Genomic DNA, 21,713 nt, shown 5'->3' with positions numbered 1-21,713 from the left:
CATTTTGAAGACAGACCTGAAATGTGACTTTGGATAAGTTTATTAACCTCAGTTTTATAAATCTATACACACACACATTCACACAGATATAAAGTGCCTAGCCCATCACAGCAGAGCTCTCCACAGCTCAGTGGTTGTACCAATAAGAGATCAGGGATTCTTCAGAAGCCAGCCTTCAGACCTCTCATTGTGTTTTGAGATCATTATCAATTTGGATTTAAAAAACAAGGGCCCTGTAAAACCCTTTAAGTCTTCCTCATCTCAGGTTTTAGGAATGCTAACTGATAAAAATTAGGGGTTCACAAGGTCACTGCCCCTAGAAGCAGGCACTGGAAAGAAACAGGCAGCTCTTCTTTATCCCAAGCAGAACCTCTGTCAACTTGCCCATTGATGGGTTCCATTTACCTGGGCTTGGAACCCCAAAGGGGAAGAACCACCTTTACTGGAGAAACAGTCCAAAGCCTGGGGTTGGAGTTGGTGGAGCAACTCTTCACTGTGCTTGCACCTGGGCTGGGGCAGGATCCTGAACCTCTCGGGGGCATAGCTCGCGGAAAGTGGTCGGCTTGTTGGTGAAGGGGTGCCACTGGCCCTGGATGCTAGGGTTGTCGGTGTGGAAGGGCTTGCGGATGCGGATCACGTCCAAACCCGACTGGTTGGCCAGCTTCTGCACCAGCGTCGAGATCTCCTCGACCGACTTGCAGTGGATGCTCTCCTCGCGCACAGACCCGTTAACTAGCAGAAGAGGGGTGAGAGTGGGTGTGAGTGGGCGGAAGCTGGCCGGTGCGACCAGGAGAGAGGGAGGCTAGCGGGCCGAGCCCCCGATCCCGCTCTCCAGCCGGAGCCCGGCCCCACTCACGGTATTCGGCCACTACTCTGGGCACGCAGCACGGACGCGAGTTCACATATATTACGACCCCTGGGTTCCGTCGGGCGAAGTCGATCACCTCCCGCTCCACGAACTCCCTAAAAGACCCGGGAGAGTGAGCAATATGACCCCTGACTGGGGGCGACCTACCCGGGGAGTCGTTGCCACCCCCACCCCGACCCCCACCCCCACCCCGACCCGCGCCCGCGCACTTCCCTTGGCTCACCTGGCGCCGCGAGACGAGGCGCCGTCGCGGCTGACGCTGAAGCTCAGACGCTGTAGCTGCTGCACGTAGCGACCCAGTCCGTTGTGCAGAACACTGGCCAAGAAGCGGCTCGGAGTCCCGCGCGCAGTCATAGCTACAGCTTGGAGGCCACGGAGCCTAAGCGGCGAGGTCGGGGGGGCCGGACTAAACCTCGAGACTTCCGCTTCCGGGACGACCGCTCCCTGAGTTTTGCTTCCGAGGTCAAGGCGAGCAGCGTGTGCTGGAGGCTCACGTTGCGGGATAAGTGGGAGAGACAAGAGTGGTAACCCGGGGTCGGGGACCGGCGCGGCGGAGCTCGGAGTAGTAGAGCGGAGTGAAGACACGGGGGAGGATAGAAACAGGCATTCCTTTGGGCCCGAGGATTGGCGGGAGTCGTGCTGGGTGCTCTCGCTGTGTTGAGGTCCCAGTGAGGGGAAGGAGCAGGGGAAGAGGGTCTCTAGTCGGGGTCCAGGGCAAAGGGACTACAAAAAGGATGCAGGTGGCTATAGAAATGAGGACGACGAGGAGATGCTGTGGAGGGGCAGTAGAGGTGAGAAGATGATGCAGAGAAACTGTATCAGTGAGGAACTGTGTAGAGGGTCATAGAGGTGAGGTGGTGGAGAGAAACTGTAACGGACCATAGAAGTGAGGGAGCCGTTGTAGAAGGACGTGGACGTGAAAGGGTCGTGTAGATGGGCATATGTGTTAAGCAGCAGGGTAGAGGGGTTGAAGAGGAGAAATTCATGGAGAGAAAGAAGGCACCTAGAGTGAGCTCTGCAGAGTGCTGCGTGGGGTATCCATAGAGTCTGGTCTAGTGAAGGCACGCTAACCAGGCACCTAAGGCATTTCAAGTAGTGACTTCCTACATTTGGCTAGGAATGTGGGCCCGCCTCAGAGGTGGGTACCCCCTCCGTATCTTGCTACCCCTGCGTGGGGAGTGGATGGGTCGGAGGGGCCTGCCCCGAAACTTGGCCCCAGGCCCTTCTCGCAGAAGGTACGGGAAGGAGACTCTCCAAGCCTTGGAGATGCCAGTGTTGCCTGTAACTGCAACCGAAATCCGCCAATATTTGCGGGGGCATGGGATCCCCTTCCAGGATGGCCACAGTTGCCTGCGGGTACCGAGCCCCTTTGCAGAGTCTTCGCAGCTCAAAGACCAGACTGGTGATACCACTTCCTTCAGCCTCTTCATTGACAAGACCACAGGCCGCTTTCTCTGCATGACCAGCCTAGCAGAGGGGAGCTGGGAAGACTTCCAGGCCAGCGTGGAGGGGCAAGGGGATGGGGCCAAGGAGGGGCTTCTGCTTAGTAAGGCTCCAGAATTTGAGGACAGCAAGGAGGTCTGGAGGATCTGGAACCGAGCAGTACCTCTCTGGGAGCTGCCTGATCAGGAAGAGGTTCAGCTGGCTGATACAATGTTTGGCCTTACCAAGGTTACAGATGACACACTCAAGCGTTTCAGTGTGCGATATCTGCGACCTGCTCGCAGTCTTGTCTTCCCTTGGTTCTCCCCTGGGGGCTCAGGATTACGAGGTCTGAAGCTACTAGAGGCTAAATGCCAGGGGGATGGAGTGAGCTATGAGGAAACCACTATTCCCCGACCCAGTGCCTACCACAATCTGTTTGGATTACCACTGATTAGTCGTAGAGATGCTGAAGTGGTACTGACCAGTCGTGAGCTTGACAGCCTGGCCTTGAACCAGTCCACGGGGCTGCCTACCCTTACTCTACCCCGAGGAACGACCTGTTTACCCCCTTCCTTACTCCCTTACCTGGAACAGTTCCGGCGGATTGTATTCTGGTTGGGGGATGACCTTCGGTCCTGGGAAGCGGCCAAGTTGTTTGCACGAAAACTGAACCCCAAACGATGCTTCTTGGTGCGGCCAGGAGACCAGCAGCCCCGTCCCCTGGAGGCCCTGAACAGAGGCTTCAATCTTTCTCGTATTCTTCGTACCGCCCTGCCTGCCTGGCACAAGTCCATCGTGTCTTTCCGGCAGCTTCGGGAGGAGGTGCTAGGAGAACTGTCAAATGTGGAGCAAGTAGCTGGCCTCCGCTGGAGCCGCTTCCCAGACCTCAATCGTATCTTGAAGGGACATCGAAAGGGTGAACTGACAGTCTTCACAGGTAACCCTTTGAGAAATCACTACTTAGAGTAAAGGGGCAGAAGATCGGGTGACAAAAGCAAGTGGGTTTGGGCCATGACAGTGTTGAAAAGAAGGTTTGCCCCTTCCCCACAATTTTAAAGCCCTGACCTATGTCTTGGTTTGAAGGGTAGGACTTCCTCCCTCACCCAGGTCTGTTCCACCCCACTGCAGGGCCAACAGGCAGTGGAAAGACGACATTCATCAGTGAGTATGCCCTGGATTTGTGTTCCCAGGGGGTGAACACACTGTGGGGTAGCTTCGAGATCAGTAATGTGAGACTAGCCCGGGTCATGCTTACACAGTTTGCCGAGGGGCGGCTGGAAGATCAATTGGACAAATACGATCACTGGGCTGACCGCTTTGAGGACCTGCCCCTCTATTTCATGACTTTCCATGGACAGCAGAGCATCAGGTGAGACTCCCAGACTCCAGCCACCTTGCTTTCCCAGACATATCCCAGCACTCAGGAACCTTTGGTTCCTTTTCCAGCTCCAGTAGGAACTCCCCCATCTCCTTAGGTTTGGAGTTTTTCAAAGAATGAGGGCAGGGCTGGGCACAGTGGCTCATGCCTGTAATCCCAGCACTTTGGGAGGATCACTTGAGCCCAGGAATTTGAGACCAACCTGGGCCATATAGGGAGACCCCCCTCTCTATAAAAAAATTTTTAAAAATTAGGCTGGGCATGGTGGTGGCATATGCCTGTGGTCCCAGCTACTCAGGAGGCTAAAAAGTAAGAGGCTCACTTGAGCCTAGTAGGTTGGGGCTGCAGTGAGCTGTGATCACACCACTGCACTCCAGCCTGGGCTACAGAGCAAGACCCTGTCTCAAATAATAATAATAGAAGGGCAGAGGAGGCAGCCAAGAGAGTTTTCAGGATGCTAGTTCCTCTGCCTGGGGTGGTCTAGAGACAACTTGTCAAATTCCTTGCCTTTCCTCTTCCCAGGACTGTAATAGATACAATGCAACATGCAGTCTACGTCTATGACATTTGTCATGTGGTCATCGACAACCTGCAGTTCATGATGGGTCACGAGCAGCTGTCCACAGACAGGTGACATTCTCTCTTGTCTAGCTTGAGCCCGCTTGGACATACAACACATACTTCTCAGGCAGCTGGCCTCTAGGCACACACGCTGTGCTCTCTTATTTTCTGAGATGTGTGCAGGCACATACCACCCCCATGTGTATCATATGGAGGTGTGGGGTATGGCAGCAGGATGTATGGACAGGGATCTGAGTGTGAGTCCTTGGGTAGAGGGAGGTAGAGTGGATTGTGGTAGTTTGTGGGGAGATGTGAATGAATCAAGAGTATGTGTATGTTCTTGTCCTTCTGTGTCTAATAAGCTCTTTGTGTTGTTGGGATGGGGGTAGGATCGCAGCTCAAGACTACATCGTCGGGGTCTTTCGGAAGTTTGCGACAGACAATAACTGCCATGTGACGCTGGTCATTCACCCCCGGAAAGAGGATGATGACAAGGAACTACAGACAGCATCCATTTTTGGCTCAGCCAAAGTGAGTGGCCTTTAGAGGAGCTCAAGCTTTGGAAAGTAGAGTGGGTAGGTGTGACCAGGGACAGCCCTTATTCAGCCTTAATCATCTTGACTGTCCATCTGGAACAGGCAGGAGGCAATGTCTCTGGGGCCATGACATGAGGAATATGTGTGCTGGAAATACAGACGCTCATAGTTGGTTCTTTGCTTTCCTTGCCCTCCAGGAGCTCACATCCTCTCCTGTGGGAAACAGTAACACAGTGATTGCAATTCAATATGATAAGAGCTATGATAGGCAGCACAAGTATTTGGAGAGCAAAGAGAAAAGATGTCTGAGTCAGCCTGGGACATCTGGGAGACTTCCCAGAGAAGGTGACAACAAAGGTTGGGTTGAGGTTTGGTAGACAATGGGTATTAGATGATCAGGTAAATGGGAGGGCCTTCTGGGCATCAGGACCAGCCCAACCATGAAGCTTCTAGTGAATGCCTATTACATACGAGGCCTGGGCTGGGCACAGGGAATTCAGAGCAAGGAGCACAAATCATGTGCCATGATGGAACAAACATGGAGCTGGGAAAGAGAGTAATGTAGAAGTGGAAAAATGGCAGGGTACAGTGGCTCACGTCTGTAATCCCAACACTTTGGAAGGCTGAGGCAGGAGGATTGCTGGGGCCCAGGAGTTTGGCAATCTGAGCAATGTAGTGAGACCCTGTCTCTACAAAAATATTTGAAAATTGGCCAGGCGCAGTGGCCAACGCTTGTAATCCCAGCACTTTGGGAGGCCAAGGTGGGTGGATCACCAGGTCAGGAGATTGAGACCATCCTGGCTAACACGGTGAAACCCCTTCTCTACTAAAAATACAAAAAAAAAAATTAGCCGGGTGTGGTGGCGGGCACCTGTAGTCCCAGCTACTTCGGAGGCTGAGGCAGGAGAATGGCATGAACCCAGGAGGCGGAGCTTGCAGTGAGAGGAGATCATGCCACTGCACTCCATCCTGGGTGACAGAGTGAGACTCCATCTCAAACACACACACACACACACACATATATGTGTGTGTGTGTGTGTGTGTATATATATATATATATTTGAAAATTAGCTGGGCATGGTAGCATGCACCTGTGGTCCCAGCTACTCAGGAGGCTGAGGTGGGTGGATTGCTTGAGCCTGGGAGGTTGAGGCTGCGGTGAGCTGTGTTCACGCCACTACACTCCACTCCAACCTGGGCAGCAGAGTGAGACCTTGTCTTTTTTTTTCTTTTTTTTTGAGATGGAGTCTCACTCTGTTGCCTAGGCTGGAGTGCAGTGGCACAATCTCGGCTCACTGCAAGCTCCGGTTTCAAGCAAGTCTACTGCGTCAGCCTCCCAAGTAGCTGAGACTACTGGCACTTGCCACCACGCCCGGCTAATTTTTTGTATTTTTTAGTAGAGATGGAGTTTCACCGTGTTAGCCAGGATGGTCTTGATCTCCTGACCTTGTGATCTGCCCACCTCTGCCTCCCAAAGTGCTGGGATTACAGGCGTGAGCCACTGCGCCTGGCTGAGTCTCTGTCTTTAAAAAAAAAAAAAAAAAAAAACGAAAAAAGAATGGTCTCCTTCATGAGATGTGACATTTAGACCGAGACCTAAATGAGAAGAAGCTGAGGCTGAGTTGGGTGGCCCGCTGTGGAGAAGGAGAGGGAACAGCACGGGCAGCATCTGAAACAGCAGCAAGCTTGTCAGGGAAGTGAAAGATTTGAGTGGCCCCAGCATCGTGGTCAGTAGTTCAAAGAGCTTTGGTTATGGGGGGAAGTACTTTTCCCTTTCCCTCTCCCATTTTTTTTTTTTGAGACGGAGTCTCGCTCTGTTGCCCAGGCTAGAGTGCAGTGTCACAATCTTGGCTCACTGCAACCTCCGCCTCCTGGATTCAAGTGATTCTTCTGCCTCAGCCTCCCGAGTAGCTGGGACTACAGGCGTGTGCCACCACACCCGGCTAATTTTTTGTATTTTTAGTAGAGATGGGGTTTCACCGTGTTAGCCAGGATGGTCTTGATCTCCTGAAATCGTGATCTGCCCACCTCGGCCTCCCAAAGTGTTGGGATTACAGGCGTGAGCCACTGTGACCAGCCCCTCTCCCCATTGTTAATCACTTCTCCCTGTCCTGTCAGCCTTCCTTTCTGCTTTGCTCATGTTTTCTTACTCCTGCTTTCCTCCTTCTGCCCCTCTGTTCCCCAGGCAAGCCAGGAAGCAGACAATGTTCTGATCCTGCAGGACAGGAAGCTGGTAACTGGGCCAGGGAAACGGTATCTGCAGGTGTCCAAGAACCGCTTTGATGGAGATGTAGGTGTCTTCCCACTTGAGTTCAACAAGAACTCCCTCACCTTCTCCATTCCACCAAAGAACAAGGCTCGGCTCAAGAAGATCAAGGATGACACTGGATCGGTGGCCAAAAAGCCCTCTTCTGGCAAAAAGGGGGCTACGCCACAGAACTCTGAGATTTGCTCAGGCCAGGTCCCCACTCCCAAACAGCCAGACACCTCCAAGCGTTCAAAGTGAAGGCCGTGCAGAGCTGCTCACTGAAATGAGCCTGATAGGACAGGCTGGAGCATAAAACTCTGAGGGCTCCTCTATCCTGTGGTCCTGAGCTGTGTGCCCTTCTCAGTCTGAGGGGCCTAACCTAGAGCTGGTTTCTATAGTGAGAAAATTCAATGTAGCAGACTACTGAGAAACTACTGTGCTTCTCAGGCTTTCTTTGAGGTCCTGTATATACAGCACTGAAAAGAGAGAAAGGTCTCTGCCCCCATGCATTCTGGTGGAAGAGACAAGCAAGCAAGGAACAAATAAGCAGAAAACCTAGTTTTAGTTAGTGAAGAATGCTGTAAAGAAAATATAAATGCGATAGACTGCTGGCAGGCTAGTGTAGATAAGTGGTCTGAAAAGGTGACTAAGCCGAGGGCGTGTGAGCTGGGGCCTAAACAACTAGAAAGAGAGCGCCCTGTGAACATCCGGAGAAGGGGACCCAGGCAGAGAAAAGGAAATCCAAGCCCTGAGATAGGAATGAGCAGGTCAGATTCAAGGCAGTAAGGTCAGGCCCCCTGAATCTTCAGGAGAGTCGGGGACTTCATGCAAAACTCCAGCCTAGGCTTTCAGAGTCAAAGGGCGATACAGTGGGTACCAAGCCCCTCTGCTCTCCACTTTGTAGAGCCTGGCATGAGGTGGCATGTACTAGAATTGGATCCTAGGTGCTTAGGCCTGCAACATCAGGGCCTCACGGGTGGGAGCTGCCTCGGGCTGGGTTGCTTGGCCATAGAGCCATGGGAGGAACCTGTCAGCCCGGAGTGCCTGCCACCTAGACACTGATGCTATTGTGTGCTGCCTCAAGACAGCTGGAGTTAAGACATTTTGTAGAGCCTTTTCCAGTTTTACTAAAAAATTTTTCCATTGCCTTTGTTTCTGTGCTTTTTCTTATTCATCCACCAGGTGTCTCCCCAGTCCGTAGCTGTATTTCCCTCTGGGGATTGGGAATGGACGGGTCCCTCCCACCGTTTGCAGCCTTTGAGCAGTGGGCTCCCAAGGAAGCAGGGACATTAAAGGGCCTTCACACCCTACCGCCCCTTTACATCTCCTCTTGACCTAGGGAAGACAAAATGGTCTGTTCTCATAGCTAACTTCCCTGAGGATCTTGAGTGATTGGGTACTCAATCACTGGGCCACATGCCTAGGCCCTGCCTGACTGGCCATTCCTCTGTGATGTGAGCCACTCATCTCTCAAGTGGACTCAACATATTCTGTCCACCCCCCATCCTTCTCCCTCCTGTACCCTTTCCATGTTTCTCATATGTTAATATGTGCCAGAACTCCTGAGGACTTGTGAAAAATGCAGAGCCTAGGGCCCATTCTCCCCCCCATCCTCCACCACATACGTTTCTCATTCTGGAGATCTGAGGAGGGGTACAGTAATCCTCATTTTTAACAAACCCTGGAGGAGACTGTAAAATAGGTGATCCAGAGGGACTGTCAAAAGTATTCCTAAATGATGACACCTCATCTCTTGTCCTCTGATATCCAAAAGTCCTAGTTTCCCTTTGGATTTCCCTAAAAGAGTCGTGAGAATGCAAGATGTTCTGAGGGGGCTGGGGAGAATCCTTTTGTAAGGGTTGGGGGAAGGTTTCCTGCTCCCTTTGGATGCAGAGCTGCTTTGTCAGGCTGTTCCTTTCAACTTATAAAGGGGCTTCTGGGACTGGTGGAGGGGTCTGTGGTCTCTGGAGTGTGAGAACTCTGGCCACAAATGTCTCCTGAAACATCCAGAGCAAGGCTGCTGGAAAGCTGCTCTCTGTGAGGAAGAACCTTGGGGGTGGGGAGAGCTCCTCCAGGGCCTCCCTTCTTGGGGGTCTCTCCCAGACTGGCTGGAGCCAGGCTTCCCTAATCCCGCAGTAATCATTCCCAGCCGTTGACTGGTCTAGGCTTCATCCAGAGTCTGTAACACTGAACGGCAGCCATGCCTTCCAGAGGCACAATACCAGATCAGTCCTACCTGTAAGGATGTGGGTTCCACGTTCCTGTCTCCCTAGAATGCCTGGTGGGTTCTCAGGAGATCCTTTAGGGGTTTCCAGTAGGGGACCTTTGTGAGGTCTCTGTGAACTGGGGATAGAGGGATACAGACTTGTCTGTTTGTCTTGCCCCACCCTTCTAGTAGACATCCCCACACAGCACAAACCAGAAGGATGAGGGGGAGGGGAAGCTAATACTCTCCCCAGCCCCACCCCCTGCACAAACACATTCTACTCCATACCTGCCTTAAACACCCACATCATGATCGGGCCCAGCCTGTTCAGATCCCTGGATTCTAGAAAGCAGTGGGGGGTTCCTAGGGCCTGTGCAGATTCCCTGGGATAGGACTGGTCTGCCTACACCCAACTGGATGTTAAGAATCTCCCTGACTCACAGGTTCAGTGGATTGGGAAGAAAAAAAAAAATTCAAAAAAATTTCCCCGAGAACTCAGGAAAGGCCTGGCTAAGCCAGGTCCAGTTGGATCTACAGCCTTGTCCTCTAATTGATAGTGTATGTCACACTTGGCTATGAGGGGGCAGCTTTGGTCCTCCAGCAGCTTCCTCTCTGCTGTGGATGGGTTTAATAATAAACAGCTCGGCCGGGTGTGGTGGCTCACACCTGTAATCCCAGCACTTTTGGAGGCCGAGGTGGGTGGATCACGAGGTCAGGAGTTCGAGACCAGCCTGGCCAATATGGTGAAACCCCGTCTCTACTAAAAATACAAAAATTAGCCGGGCGTGGTGGCGCACGCCTCTAGTCCCAGCTGCTCTGGAGGCTGAGGCAGGAGAATTACTTGAACCTTGGAAGCTGAAGTTGCAATGAGCCAAGATCGCGCCCCGCTGCATTCCAGCCAGGGCGACACAGCGGGACTCCGTCTCAAAAAACAACAACTCACCGAGGTCTCCAGCAGCCCATATGGCCCAGATACCTAAAGACCTTCCCACATGCTGCCTTGAGTGCCGTGGCGGGAGGGAGCCCTTGGGGCCTCCCTGCAATACAGGCCAACTTCCTGTTTGTGCCTGTGGGTAGGACTTTATGAGTCTAAGAGAAGCCCAGTCATGCCCCGTGGGGGGTCAGAACCGGCAGGCCTGCTCACCTGGGCAGACACCTACTCTAGGGAGGGGGCTGTGCTGGTTCTGCTTGGGCAGCCCCACGCTGAGGTGTGTGCATGGTGGGGGCAGGTGGGAGCTGCTCTGGTGAAACTCGAGCCTCCTTTGTCTGATTCCCAGGGGTTTTCCCTATATTTGGGGATTGGGCCAAGAGTGGACCGGGTTGGGCTCCCAACGGAGCAGGGAGGGTGGCAGAGTCAAGTTCTATAGGGCAGCTTAGTTTAAGGCAGCCAGGTAGTCGAATTATCGGTCACGAGATGCTCGCCCCCTTCCCCACGTCAAAAACCAAATCCAGTAAACTGTGAAGGCGAAGGCCAGAGGGGCAGCCTCGGCCACCGTCGAGTCCCTGTGGGGCTGGGAACTGGGTAGGCTGTTGGTGGAGTGCGGGACAGACCACTCCCCTCCCTGGGTGGGGGGCGCGGCCTGAGCCGCCCCGCCCCGCCCCACCAGGTCAGGCCAGGCGGGCGCCCGGAGCCGGGAGCCGGGAGCCCAGAACCCGGAGCCCGGAGTTCGGAGCCCAGAGTTCGGAGCGGGCTAGGGAGGCGGCGTTGTCGCGGCGAGGAGGTGGGCGCGCTGGAGCAGGAGCGGGGCCAGAGCTGGAGCCGAGGCGCAGGTGGCGCTGGGTGAGTGGTGGGGCCGCGGAGGTGCAGGAACTCCTGCTTCCCGCACATCCCCGCTCCTGAACGAACTTTCCGCTTCTGGGGAAGCTAGGGGTGGAGTGAGGAGGGGGGTCCGCACTTGGTGGGTCGCCCGCGAAGAGTCCAAACAGGGAAGCGACACGAAAACGCACGCCGACGGGCCCCACACACGCGTGCACAGACCCACGCCCGCACTTGGGACACGCGAACACACATGCAGTCGGAAAGGACGCGCCCAGTTTTCTACCCTTGCACTCCCAGGGACAGCGCCAATCAGCCCGCGCGGACCCACAGCGGGCAGGGCACTCTGCGGTCGCGCATTGGGTGCGGGAAAGGGGCAGCCCCGTGACCGCCGACGGGGGCGGGCCGGGTGGGACGCACCCAGAGGTTCCTGCTTCCTGGCCGCCCACAGGTGAAGACGAAGACGTAAACAGGCGCCGGGCACGTGACAGCTCCGCACACCAGTGGCCTGTGCCCCCAATCCCACCACGAGGCGCGTTTGCTTGGTTCCAGGCCGGACGGCGTTCCATTCTCCTCCTGGAGCGGGGATAAGCCCTCTCCCAGGAACCGGAGCACAGCGCCCCCTGGAGCCGGGGCGGAGCAGGAGGGCCGGGCTGCTGGGCAGGGCTGGGGTTAACCTGGGCTCCTGTACATCCTTTCCCCAGCACATTCTTGGTATCTGCATCCCCGAAGGTTTCGGAGACAGGCCCTTGATGGCAGTGGACAGCTGTCCCCGCCTATTCCCGCCAGCCCAGAGAGCAGCTGCCTGAGCGCCTGCGGGTCCCCTTCCTACCCTCACCTCCACTCCTTGCCGGAGTAGGAGTCTCCTCCCCCGCAGAAAATGCATGAGTGTAAACGCCCCCTCAATACCAGAGTGGGCCTAGCCCCCTAGAAAAAGGAGGACGAGCCCCTGCCCCCAGGGAATGAGGGAGTGGGCAGTAGCTTGATGCCTTCTTCCCGCCCCACCCCCTACCCCTACACACACGCTGAGCCCAGCTGCCGCCTGAGCTGGGCAGGCTGCCAGAAAGGGGAGGAGGTTCTCGGTGCCCCAGGAGGCAGGGATCAGGGCAAGGCCAGAGGAGGGGGCTCTGTTGGGGAGAGGGGCTCAGTCTGTTCTTGTGAGGCTGAGGGTCTGGGGTGAGTCTGAGGGTGGCTGGGCTGTGTTTCCCTTTCCAGGGAAAAAGAAAGAAAAACAACCCTGTCCATGGAGCTAAAAATAGAGCTGAGAGCCGGCCAGGGCTGTGGCCTGGAAGGGGGGGATGCTCCTTCCTGGGGCCCGGGCGAGCTCTGGCAGGCCTTGGCCCTGCGGGGGAGGGGGTGGTTAGGGGAGAAAGGCTGTCTTTGCCCAGGGATGCAGGCATCAGCTGACCTGACCGGGTCACCGAGACCCCTAGGGGAAAGGCTGTGCGGTAGAATATTTGTGAAGCATGGCTGTAAGAAGTTGTCTGTGTGAGTGACTGTGAATAGAGGCTGTCAATGCGTGAAAGATGGTTAGGAGACTAAGTGCATTTGAGACAGTGACTGGGTGCGAAGGACTGCGGATTGTTGTGGAAGCCTGTGCCCAACAGGCCTGTGACACCGTGTCTGTGTGTGAGTTGGACTGGAAGATTATGGAAAGAAGGAACGCGGACCCACGTGACAGCTGAGACTGCTTGTGGCTGCGTGGTGAGGCTGCATGTGGGAAAGGTCGCGTGGGTGTTAGGGAGACTGTATTGTGTGCGAGAAGGTGAGAATATTTGCGACCTTGAGAAAGTGGAATGTTGTCTGCCGTGCGGCTCGTGTAGGTTTGGGCTGTAGGCTTGGACCGGTTTGCCCCAGTGATTGTTGGGGAGCCAGGGGCCGCTCCTCTCCGAGAAATGACCTCTGTCTTAGCAAGCGGTCCCGAGGGGAGGCTGGGGAGCACGGGGCCGCGCCAGAGGCCGGCCTGGGTTCGCGGGGAAAAGGGCACCGTGCCGGGGAGTGGGGCAGGGCCCGCGTGGTGGGGGGGCGGCTGGGTGTGTTCTCCGAGCGGGCCGCCAGGTGGCGCCGCCTCTGCGAAGCCCAGGTTGCCGCCTCCAACCCGCCCCTGGTGGGGCAGGTGCGGACCCAGCCTCGGCCTCCGACTCGCGCTAGGGCGCGGGGCCCCGGCACCGGAGAGTGGGGGACGGCCGGTCGTCGACCTCTCTCGCTTGGGACTCTGAGGCTGAGAGCGTGTCAAGGAAGCTTCGCTTGGAGAAGCAGAGGGGGAGGGGCGGCCGCCGCCGTGCCGTGGCCCTTTGTGCTGGAACAATGACCAGCTGCCGCTGGCCCCGGGGCCCTGGCTGGGGCGGAGGGTGACCACCGCCGCCGCCGCGTCGAGCCTAACCGAGCCGCCGGACACGCAGTCACAGGGCGTCGGAGGCAGGGCTCCCGACTGCCGCCGAGCAGCCCCTAAGTGCGCCCCGGCGGATTCGCGTGACGCGGGTGCCTGCGCGTGTCCGCGTCCCGGGGCGGAGACGCCCCTCGGACCCTCCCCCGCGCGGCGCCGCCCACTCGCACTGGGCGGGGGCTGGCCAGGGCCGGGGGAGCCGCGGAGGCGGGGCCGGGCCGGGCGGCTCCGAGTGGCGGTACGCGGGCCGGGGCCGGGGCCGGAGCCGGAGCCGGGCGGCGCGCCTGTGGAGCGCTGGGGGCGGCCTAGGGCTGAGCATGGAGCAGCGCGGCGGAGGTGAGGGGGGGCCGGGTCTGGGAGGCGGCCTGGGGAGTCCCCAACTTCTGCGCGGTGGAGTCCAGCCGGGAGACAGCGTTCTCCAGACGCCCCCACTTTGTGGAAGGGGGGCTGGGTTCTGGAGGATGGATCGGGGGCTCCCGGCTTCCCGCCGCCGAATGGGAACTCGTGATCGCAGACTTGACCCCGCTTGACTGGTCCTTGGAGTTTGGGTGGCAGGGAGACTTTCCCCAACTCCAGATCCTTCGCCGGCCCTGAACCAGCTCCAGCCCTCAGCTCCCCTCAGCCTGCTAAAAGGGGGGTGCTCCTGGGCCAGAGTGATTGCTCAGGGAGTGCTGGGGAGAATGAGGGGTTCCCATCTCCCACAGCCACAAACGCATTTCTCAAAATGGAGCCTCCACTTGCCCCTCCTTCTCTCCAAGAGCGGGAGCCGGGCTGGCTGGGCCTGGCTTTCCAGACTCCTGGCTCTGGCTCCCTGGGCGTGTGGCTCTCAGGGCCCAGCTCTGTGGCACTTTGGACTTAGGGGCCCTCGGCTCCGTGGGGTTGGGGGCCCTGGCTCACTGGGTACGCCTGACTGTCTCCTTGTCGGCCTGACCCTCGGGCTTCTCCAAGTCTTTGTCTCTTTTGGGTCCCTGTCTTTCTCTGAGCCTGTCTCCTTCCTTCAGTTTTCACTTTCTCCGTGCTCGCTGAAGTGGGGAAATGCAACAGAGGTGCCAGCCCTTGGTCCCCTAAGAAGTCCTTTCCCCACTGTTCACTCCACGCCCTGGAGTGGGCCCAGAGACGGGAGGGGAAGGGTTTCTCTATCTGCTCTGCTGGGCGCTGGGATGTGTGGGGTGGTCTGAGCCCCCGCCCTGCAGAGGGGCCTGTGATCGCTCCCTGCGCCGGGCCTACCCCTCCCCCAGCTCCCCGCAGCTCCTACCCCAGCCTGGACACCTCTTCCTGGTTCGCAGTATCTTTTGACTTGGGTGGGAAGGAGGGCGGTGGATTTAATGGAGCGCATGCGAGAAAGAAGGGGAACAGATCAGGCAAAGGAGTTAGATAATGTCCCACCTCTCCCCACATGCCAGAGAGGGAAGGAAACAGGCTCCCCCCACCAATGGGCCCTCAAGCCACCCAGGCTCCCACCACTCTCATACCTGCGTGCCCACGTTCACAGGTTCCTCTGCATACCCTGGTGCACTCACCTTCCTAGTCGCACACATACATAGGATATCACACATAAACTCATGAACTTACTGACAAAGCTGTCCAGGCACCGTCTCTCCCACACACCACAAACTCACTTGTTAGATCCGCATTTATAACTTTCACAGGCTTTCTAATGACCCCTTACCCACATACTCTTGTAAGATATACACATGTGAATTCACACATGAACTCATGTATGTGAATGTACTGATACATCAAACGTGTAGACTCACATTCACGATGCTTTCACGCACATTTTCATATACACGTGTTCATTTCCACGCTCCTGTGCATGTAGTCACACAACAAATAACTAAATGCACACATTCCTACTCCCAGTGCAATTCTCTGTCCAGTTCTTGGCCCTGCTCTGCATGATGACTTCAGCAGATGCCTAAGTCCTGGTCATCAGCGGCCTCGGGACTGGGACTAGGGAGGGGGTTCCGGGTGGAGACTTGCAGCTGCTTCCAGGAAGGAGCAGGGCCTGGGGAGGTGGAGCCGTCTTGCCTGGGTTCTGTGGAAGTGAGGTTTTGGAGCAGCCACTAGAGGTGAAGGCGGGACTTCTACCTTCCTCCCCTCAGGGTTAGTCTGGGGACCTTCTGAAGCTGTAGGGTTTCAGAGAGGTTGGCAATGGGGTAGAGCCTGTGGAGGTTCCTTTAGGCCTCACTGATTGGGTGTGCAGAGGCTAGGAGTTGTCATGGAAAATGTATGAGCCTGCATCTACCTCTGGGAGGCAGGAGACCCCAAAGGACACCTGTGGACTCCCTAAGAGTGGTGGTTTTCTTATTTAGCCGGATCCACAGAGAGGCAGTTTAGCTGCCTCACTGTCTGGGAGAAACTGAGGCCCAGCAGAGGGAGGCAGGGCACTGACTGACTTTGGCTCTTTGTTCCCTAATTACCATCTGAGGTACTGATTGCACCCCTGAGGTACCTCAGCCCAAACTGCCCACCTGACTTAGAGGACCAGGGACCTGTGCTTCAAGCTAGTAGAGAAGGCCCCTCCCTCACCTGAGTCCTGGCCTCTGTGGGATGCAGGATTGGGCTTAGGCCTGGGTCTTTGCTGACAAGTGGCTCTGCAGTAATCACCCATGCCTCCCATCCCTCTCAGCATCTCTGCTGAGTGGATTCAATCCTCAGCCCTGTTCAGACCAGCATTGGACAGTGTGGTCTGGGGCCCGGGGGAATTGAGGTTCATTCCAGCACTTGAAGGGGGAGTCTTGGTGGGGATCAAGGCTTGTTACTGATGTCAAGGTGTTTGGTCAGGATCAGTGGGTCAGGAGGGGTCTCTAGGTGGAGGGACTCTGACACCACTGCCCTGCTTACAGGTCACCTGCGAGGCCGCTGGCCAGGCCTGAGCCTTTGCCACCATGGCCATTGTGCAGACTCTGCCAGTGCCACTGGAGCCTGCTCCTGAAGCTGCCACTGCCCCACAAGCTCCAGCCATGGGCAGTGTGAGCAGCCTTATCTCAGGCCGGCCCTGTCCCGGGGGTCCAGCTCCTCCCCGCCACCACGGCCCTCCTGGGCCCACCTTCTTCCGCCAGCAGGATGGCCTGCTGCGGGGTGGCTATGAGGCACAGGAGCCGCTGTGCCCAGCTGTGCCTCCTAGGAAGGCTGTCCCTGTCACCAGCTTCACCTACATCAATGAGGACTTCCGGACAGAGTCACCCCCTAGCCCAAGCAGTGATGTTGAGGATGCCCGAGAGCAGCGGGCACACAATGCCCACCTCCGCGGCCCACCACCGAAGCTCATCCCTGTCTCTGGAAAGCTGGAGAAGGTGAGGACCAGCTCTTCCTTGTGGGCCTGGGTAGAACGGGAGTCCCCCTTGGAAAACTGGAATTTAGAAGCTTATATAGAGGAAAGAGTGTGGGCTCCAGATTCACCAGACCTGGGTCCTAATCCCAGCTCTCTCTCATTCTGCATGTGTGACCTCAGGGAAGTCACTTAACCTGAGCCTCAGTTTCTAGAACTGACGTGAAGGTCAAATAATGTATAGCATAGTGCCTAGCATGTAGCATGTATACAGTGGTTAAGTGCTAGTTGCTTATGTTCTGGTTATTTCTGCACCAGTTATATGTTTGGCTTTGGTCAAGGCCTTTAACCTTGCTGAGCCTCCATTTCCCCATCTGTAATATGAGAATAGTGATCATATTTAGATAATGGGGATAAACCTTTCAGATTGCTTGACACAAAGCTGACACTGGTGGCCACCTCCACCAGTGGCCGCAATTGTTACGAATATATGGGCATTGGGGACCCCAGATGGGAGGGCAGGGAGTGTCATAAGGGTTCTGCAAGATTGGGCAGCTCGTCTCCACTGTCACATGGCACCTCATTTCAGAACATGGAGAAGATCCTGATCCGCCCAACAGCCTTCAAGCCAGTGCTGCCCAAACCTCGAGGGGCTCCGTCCCTGCCTAGCTTCATGGGTCCTCGGGCCACCGGGCTGTCTGGGAGCCAGGGCAGCCTGACGCAGCTGTTTGGGGGCCCTGCCTCCTCCTCCTCTTCTTCCTCCTCCTCTTCAGCTGCTGACAAACCCCTGGCATTTAGTGGCTGGGCCAGTGGCTGCCCATCAGGGACGCTATCCGACTCTGGCCGAAACTCACTGTCCAGCCTGCCCACCTACAGCACCGGAGGTGCCGAGCCAACCACCAGCTCCCCAGGCGGGCACCTGCCTTCCCATGGCTCTGGGCGAGGGGCACTGCCTGGGCCAGCCCGAGGGGTCCCTACTGGGCCCTCCCACTCAGACAGTGGCCGGTCCTCCTCCAGCAAGAGCACAGGCTCCCTGGGGGGCCGTGTGGCTGCCGGGCTTTTGGGCAGTGGTACCCGGGCCTCCCCTGACAGCAGCTCCTGTGGGGAGCGCTCACCACCACCCCCGCCTCCACCTCCTTCCGACGAGGCCCTGCTGCACTGTGTCCTGGAAGGAAAGCTCCGAGAGCGGGAGGCAGAGCTTCAGCAGCTGCGGGACAGTCTGGACGAGAATGAGGCTACCATGTGCCAGGTGTGGTCAGAGGCAATGATGGGGAAGGGGCATGGCAGGACATCCCAAGGCCTGGGGAATGAAAGGGGCATTTCCATTTTAGCAGGGAAGAGGGGTTGGGTAGTTGTAGTTGTGACCCCCCTGCCCTCCCCACCAGTTGTCTGGTTTAATTTGTGGAATAGCCAGACGTGGTGGCTCACATCTGTAATCCCAGCACTTTGGGAGGCCGGGGTGGGCGGATTGCTTGAGCTCGGGAGTTTGAGACCAGCCTGGGCAACATGGGGAAACCCCATCTCTCCTAAAAATAAATTAGCTGAGTGTGGTGGCATGTACCTGTAGTCCCAGCTATTTGGGAGGCTGAGGTAGGAGGATCACTTGAGCCCAGGAGGAGGAGGTTACAGTGAGCTGACCTTTTGCCATTGCACTCTAGCCTTGGGTAACAGAGCAAGACTGTATCTCAAAACAAGAAACAAAAAACAAAACTTGTGGGGTGGAAAGGAGTCAGAGTGCATGGACTCAAACCTCCCACTGCTAAATACCAGTTTTTGGGCTTGAGCAAGTTGCTTAACTTTATTCAGCCTCTATTTCTTCATCTATAACAGGGATATTTCTAGCTTCATAGGATTGTTATGAGGATTAAATAAGGCAAAAGGTGTAAAGTGCTTAGACTAATGCCTGGTATCTAGGAAATGCTATACATAAATGCTAGCTTTTTTTTTTTTTTTTTTTTTGGATTTTTAGTAGAGACAGGGTTCCTACCATGTTGGCCAAGCTGGTTTCGAACCCCTAGCCTCAAGTGAGGCACCCGCCTCGGCCTCCCAAACTGCTAGGATTACAGGCCTGAGCCACTGCACCCGGCCAAGTGCTTTTTTTTTTTTTGAGACAGGATCTCATTCTCTCACCCAGGCTAGAGTGCAGTGGCGCGATTTCAGCTCCTTGTAGCCTCAACCTCCTGGACTCAAGCAGTCCTCCCACCCCAGCCTCCCAAGTAGCTGAGACTACAGGCACACGCCACCACACCAAGCTAATTTTTGTTCTTTGGAGAGGCAAGGTTTTGCTGTGTTGCCTAGGCTGGTCTCGAACTCCGGAGCTTAAGTGATCCACCCACCTCGGCTTCCCAAAATGCTGGGATTACAGGCGTGAGCCACCGAGCCCGGTCTGCTTGCTCTTGTGTTTGTTTCTATGATCATCATAAAAGCAGTTAGTATTGTTGCAATTACTATTGTTGTTTGATGGAATACACCCTTCCTGAGCCCTCAGAAGTGGGCCGCCAGAGCAGACACTGAGTGGGGAGTTGGGAAAACTGCCCAGGAGCTGGGTCTGTCTTCTCGCCTGCAGGCATACGAGGAGCGGCAGCGGCACTGGCAGCGAGAGCGCGAGGCCCTGCGAGAGGACTGTGCAGCCCAGGCACAGCGGGCACAGCGGGCCCAACAGCTGCTGCAGCTGCAGGTGTTCCAGCTGCAGCAGGAGAAGCGGCAATTGCAGGATGACTTCGCACAGCTGCTGCAGGAGCGTGAACAGCTGGAGCGGCGCTGCGCCACCTTGGAGCGGGAGCAGCGGGAGCTCGGGCCAAGGCTTGAGGAGACCAAGTGGGAGGTGAGCCAGACCAGGAGGGGCAGGGAGCAGGGTCACACAGGGAGAAACCCTGGAAAAAGGGGCCCAGCCGCACCCTCCCTCAGCCTGCCACCCCCAGAGGTCCTCCCCTTCCTCACCTCCGTGAGATGAAGTTCTCCTCTGTTCCTTTCTGGGAGGAGGGTCTCCTTGTTGGCCTTGTCTAGTGGCACAAAGCCACGCTCCAGCCAGTAGTAAGAATGTGGTGTTTGTGGTGTGGAGGCACTCTTCTAAGCATGTTACATGGGACAGATCATTTCATCCTTATAACAACACTGAGGGGGCTACCACTAGTCTCCCCATTTTAGAGATGAGTAAACTGAGGCTCAGAAAGACTGAAGTGCCAAATCTAAACCCAGGCAGTCTGGCTCCAATATCTGAGCTCTTAACCAAGTCACTGTAGTACCTCTCCAGTAGACACCTGGGTACTGCCCTCCATTGCCCCCACTCCTGCAGCACCTGCCAGCACCCAGTCCCCAGGGCTCAGTGGTACTTCCAGTGTCTCGTGATGCTTTGAAGACACCAACTTTGAAGCAAAAAAATCTATGTCTGCTTTCCACTTAAGCTACATCTTCACTCTATGACCTTGGACATGTCACTAGACTTGCCTCAGTGTCTCCATCTGTAAAATGGGGATAAAGATGGACTCTCCTCCTGAATGCCCAGCATGATGCACAGGGCCTGTCCCCCCAGGAGAACCTGTCTCACCATCCTTCCCCACTGCCTCCCACCCCCAGGTGTGCCAGAAATCAGGCGAGATCTCCCTGCTGAAGCAGCAGCTGAAGGAGTCTCAGGCAGAGCTGGTGCAGAAGGGCAGCGAGCTGGTGGCCCTGCGGGTGGCACTGCGGGAGGCCCGTGCTACCCTGCGGGTCAGTGAGGGCCGTGCGCGGGGTCTACAGGAGGCCGCCCGAGCTCGGGAGCTGGAGCTGGAAGCCTGTTCCCAGGAGCTGCAGCGACACCGCCAGGAAGCCGAGCGGCTGCGGGAGAAAGCTGGGCAGTTGGATGCTGAGGCGGCTGGACTCCGGGAGCCCGCTGTGCCACCTGCCACCGCTGACCCATTCCTCCTGGCAGAGAGTGATGAGGCCAAAGTGCAGCGGGCAGCAGCCGGGGTTGGGGGCAGCTTGCGGGCCCAGGTGGAGCGATTGCGGGTGGAACTGCAGCGGGAGCGGCGGCGGGGTGAGGAGCAGCGGGACAGCTTTGAAGGGGAGCGGCTGGCCTGGCAGGCAGAGAAGGAGCAGGTGATCCGCTACCAGAAGCAGCTGCAGCACAACTACATCCAGATGTACCGGCGCAACCGGCAGCTAGAGCAGGAGCTGCAGCAGCTCAGCCTGGAGCTGGAGGCCCGGGAGCTTGCGGAGCTGGGCCTGGCTGAGCAGGCCCCCTGCATCTGCCTGGAGGAGATCACTGCTACTGAGATCTAGGGCCCTCGGCACCCAGCTCTGCAGGGAGCTCTGCCAGAGGGGCAGCAGCTGCAGATCCACTTAGGCCCCAGGGCCCACGGATGACCCCAAAAGCTGAGGGCCCCAAAGCCACTTGTCTCCTAGGATCCAGGCCTCTGGGCTTCTGCCAGGAACTTGGGATGGTCGTATGACTTGGAGGAGCAAGATCAGACCGCTCGAAGGTCCCCGTGTTCACTGTCACCCAGAGGCTCCTGTCACTACCCACTTCATTCCCCACCGCTGCCAGTGCCACTGCCAACCCTGTTCACAGGCGCTTCCAGCCCACTCCAGCCAGGGGAGCTGGGAGGAAGAAGGGGCTCCCTCCTCTCCACATTCCCCCTGACCCCAAAGCCAGAGAAAGCCAGATGGCACCAGCTGCTCCAGATGTGCCTGCCCATATTGGGGGACAGGGCCGGGCCTGGGCTCGGTTCCCAGGTTCGAGCTCTGCAGCCTCTCTCCTGGAGTGAGGGGGCTGAAGTCAGACCAAAGGAAGAACTCAGAAATGTCTTGTTTATTTGTGTTTGTGACCAAGCAGCCTCTCCCTTCACCCAGGTTTATGGCCTCGTTTTCACTTGTATATTTTTCACACTGTAAATTTCTTGTACAAACCCAAAGAAAAAATTAAAAAAAAATTTTTTTTGTTTAAAAATAATGTGAATGCGCTGGATAAAGAGTATAGGAACTTGTTTGACCCACACCCCCTCTATTTGCTGGCTATTCCCCGAGCGCTCTTGGGGAGAAAAGGTGATGGAGGAAGGACACATCCAGTAGAATGTCTGAGGTCTTAATGGACCCCA

General features: G+C 56.4%; 3 protein-coding genes across 8 annotated transcripts; 2 read left to right on the top strand and 1 right to left on the bottom strand.

Annotated features, from left to right (window-relative positions):
• Nucleotides 1-22: 22 nt before the first annotated feature.
• Nucleotides 23-1,321, bottom strand: MRPL43 (mitochondrial ribosomal protein L43). Its single transcript, XM_009215190.4, has 3 exons — nt 1,092-1,321; nt 857-963; nt 23-732 (listed from the first exon to the last, which is right to left on the bottom strand). The coding sequence occupies exons 1-3, from the start codon at nt 1,220-1,222 to the stop codon at nt 491-493; spliced, it is 480 nt and encodes a 159-aa protein (XP_009213454.1). The 5' UTR covers nt 1,223-1,321; the 3' UTR covers nt 23-490.
• Nucleotides 1,322-8,163, top strand: TWNK (twinkle mtDNA helicase). Of its 3 annotated transcripts, none has more exons than XM_009215188.3 (5): nt 1,322-3,230; nt 3,484-3,662; nt 4,194-4,301; nt 4,622-4,763; nt 6,954-8,163. In XM_009215188.3, the coding sequence occupies exons 2-5, from the start codon at nt 3,541-3,543 to the stop codon at nt 7,272-7,274; spliced, it is 693 nt and encodes a 230-aa protein (XP_009213452.1). In that variant the 5' UTR covers nt 1,322-3,230; nt 3,484-3,540; the 3' UTR covers nt 7,275-8,163. The 3 variants fall into 3 exon arrangements, with proteins under 3 accessions (XP_009213452.1, XP_003904182.1, XP_017799731.1); XM_003904133.3 differs by having other exon boundaries at nt 3,422-3,662; XM_017944242.2 differs by having other exon boundaries at nt 3,422-3,662; nt 4,622-4,807.
• Nucleotides 8,164-10,829: 2,666 nt separating this feature from the next.
• On the top strand, nt 10,830-21,565 carry LZTS2 (leucine zipper tumor suppressor 2). Of its 4 annotated transcripts, none has more exons than XM_003904131.5 (5): nt 10,830-11,002; nt 16,214-16,663; nt 17,228-17,887; nt 19,205-19,462; nt 20,215-21,565. In XM_003904131.5, exons 2-5 carry the CDS (start codon nt 16,256-16,258, stop codon nt 20,896-20,898), a joined length of 2,010 nt encoding a protein of 669 aa, XP_003904180.1. In that variant the 5' UTR covers nt 10,830-11,002; nt 16,214-16,255; the 3' UTR covers nt 20,899-21,565. The 4 variants fall into 4 exon arrangements, with proteins under 4 accessions (XP_003904180.1, XP_009213450.1, XP_003904181.1 ...); XM_009215186.4 differs by lacking the exon at nt 10,830-11,002 and adding an exon at nt 12,323-12,743; XM_003904132.5 differs by lacking the exon at nt 10,830-11,002 and adding an exon at nt 13,575-13,700.
• Nucleotides 21,566-21,713: the final 148 nt, after the last annotated feature.

This window comes from Papio anubis, chromosome 11 (genome assembly GCF_008728515.1).
Source record: "Papio anubis isolate 15944 chromosome 11, Panubis1.0, whole genome shotgun sequence".
Classification (NCBI taxonomy): domain Eukaryota; kingdom Metazoa; phylum Chordata; class Mammalia; order Primates; family Cercopithecidae; genus Papio; species Papio anubis.
This window is presented reverse-complemented; position numbering and strand designations above follow the sequence as displayed.

Bases quoted from the DNA above. Each gene is read 5' to 3' on its own strand.
- MRPL43 (XM_009215190.4), bottom strand. From the start codon at position 1,222: ATGACTGCGCGCGGGACTCCGAGCCGCTTCTTGGCCAGTGTTCTGCAC. The intron at 964-1,091 runs GTGAGCCAAGGG...CGGGTCTTTTAG, and splicing joins GCCTCGTCTCGCGGCGCCAG to GGAGTTCGTGGAGCGGGAGG. The intron at 733-856 runs GTGAGTGGGGCC...CTCTTCTGCTAG, and splicing joins CAGAGTAGTGGCCGAATACC to TTAACGGGTCTGTGCGCGAG.
- LZTS2 (XM_003904131.5), top strand. From the start codon at position 16,256: ATGGCCATTGTGCAGACTCTGCCAGTGCCACTGGAGCCTGCTCCTGAA. The intron at 16,664-17,227 runs GTGAGGACCAGC...ACCTCATTTCAG, and splicing joins TCTCTGGAAAGCTGGAGAAG to AACATGGAGAAGATCCTGAT. The intron at 19,463-20,214 runs GTGAGCCAGACC...TCCCACCCCCAG, and splicing joins TTGAGGAGACCAAGTGGGAG to GTGTGCCAGAAATCAGGCGA.
- TWNK (XM_003904133.3), top strand. From the start codon at position 1,988: ATGTGGGCCCGCCTCAGAGGTGGGTACCCCCTCCGTATCTTGCTACCC. The intron at 4,302-4,621 runs GTGACATTCTCT...GGATGGGGGTAG, and splicing joins GAGCAGCTGTCCACAGACAG to GATCGCAGCTCAAGACTACA. The intron at 4,764-6,953 runs GTGAGTGGCCTT...TCTGTTCCCCAG, and splicing joins CCATTTTTGGCTCAGCCAAA to GCAAGCCAGGAAGCAGACAA.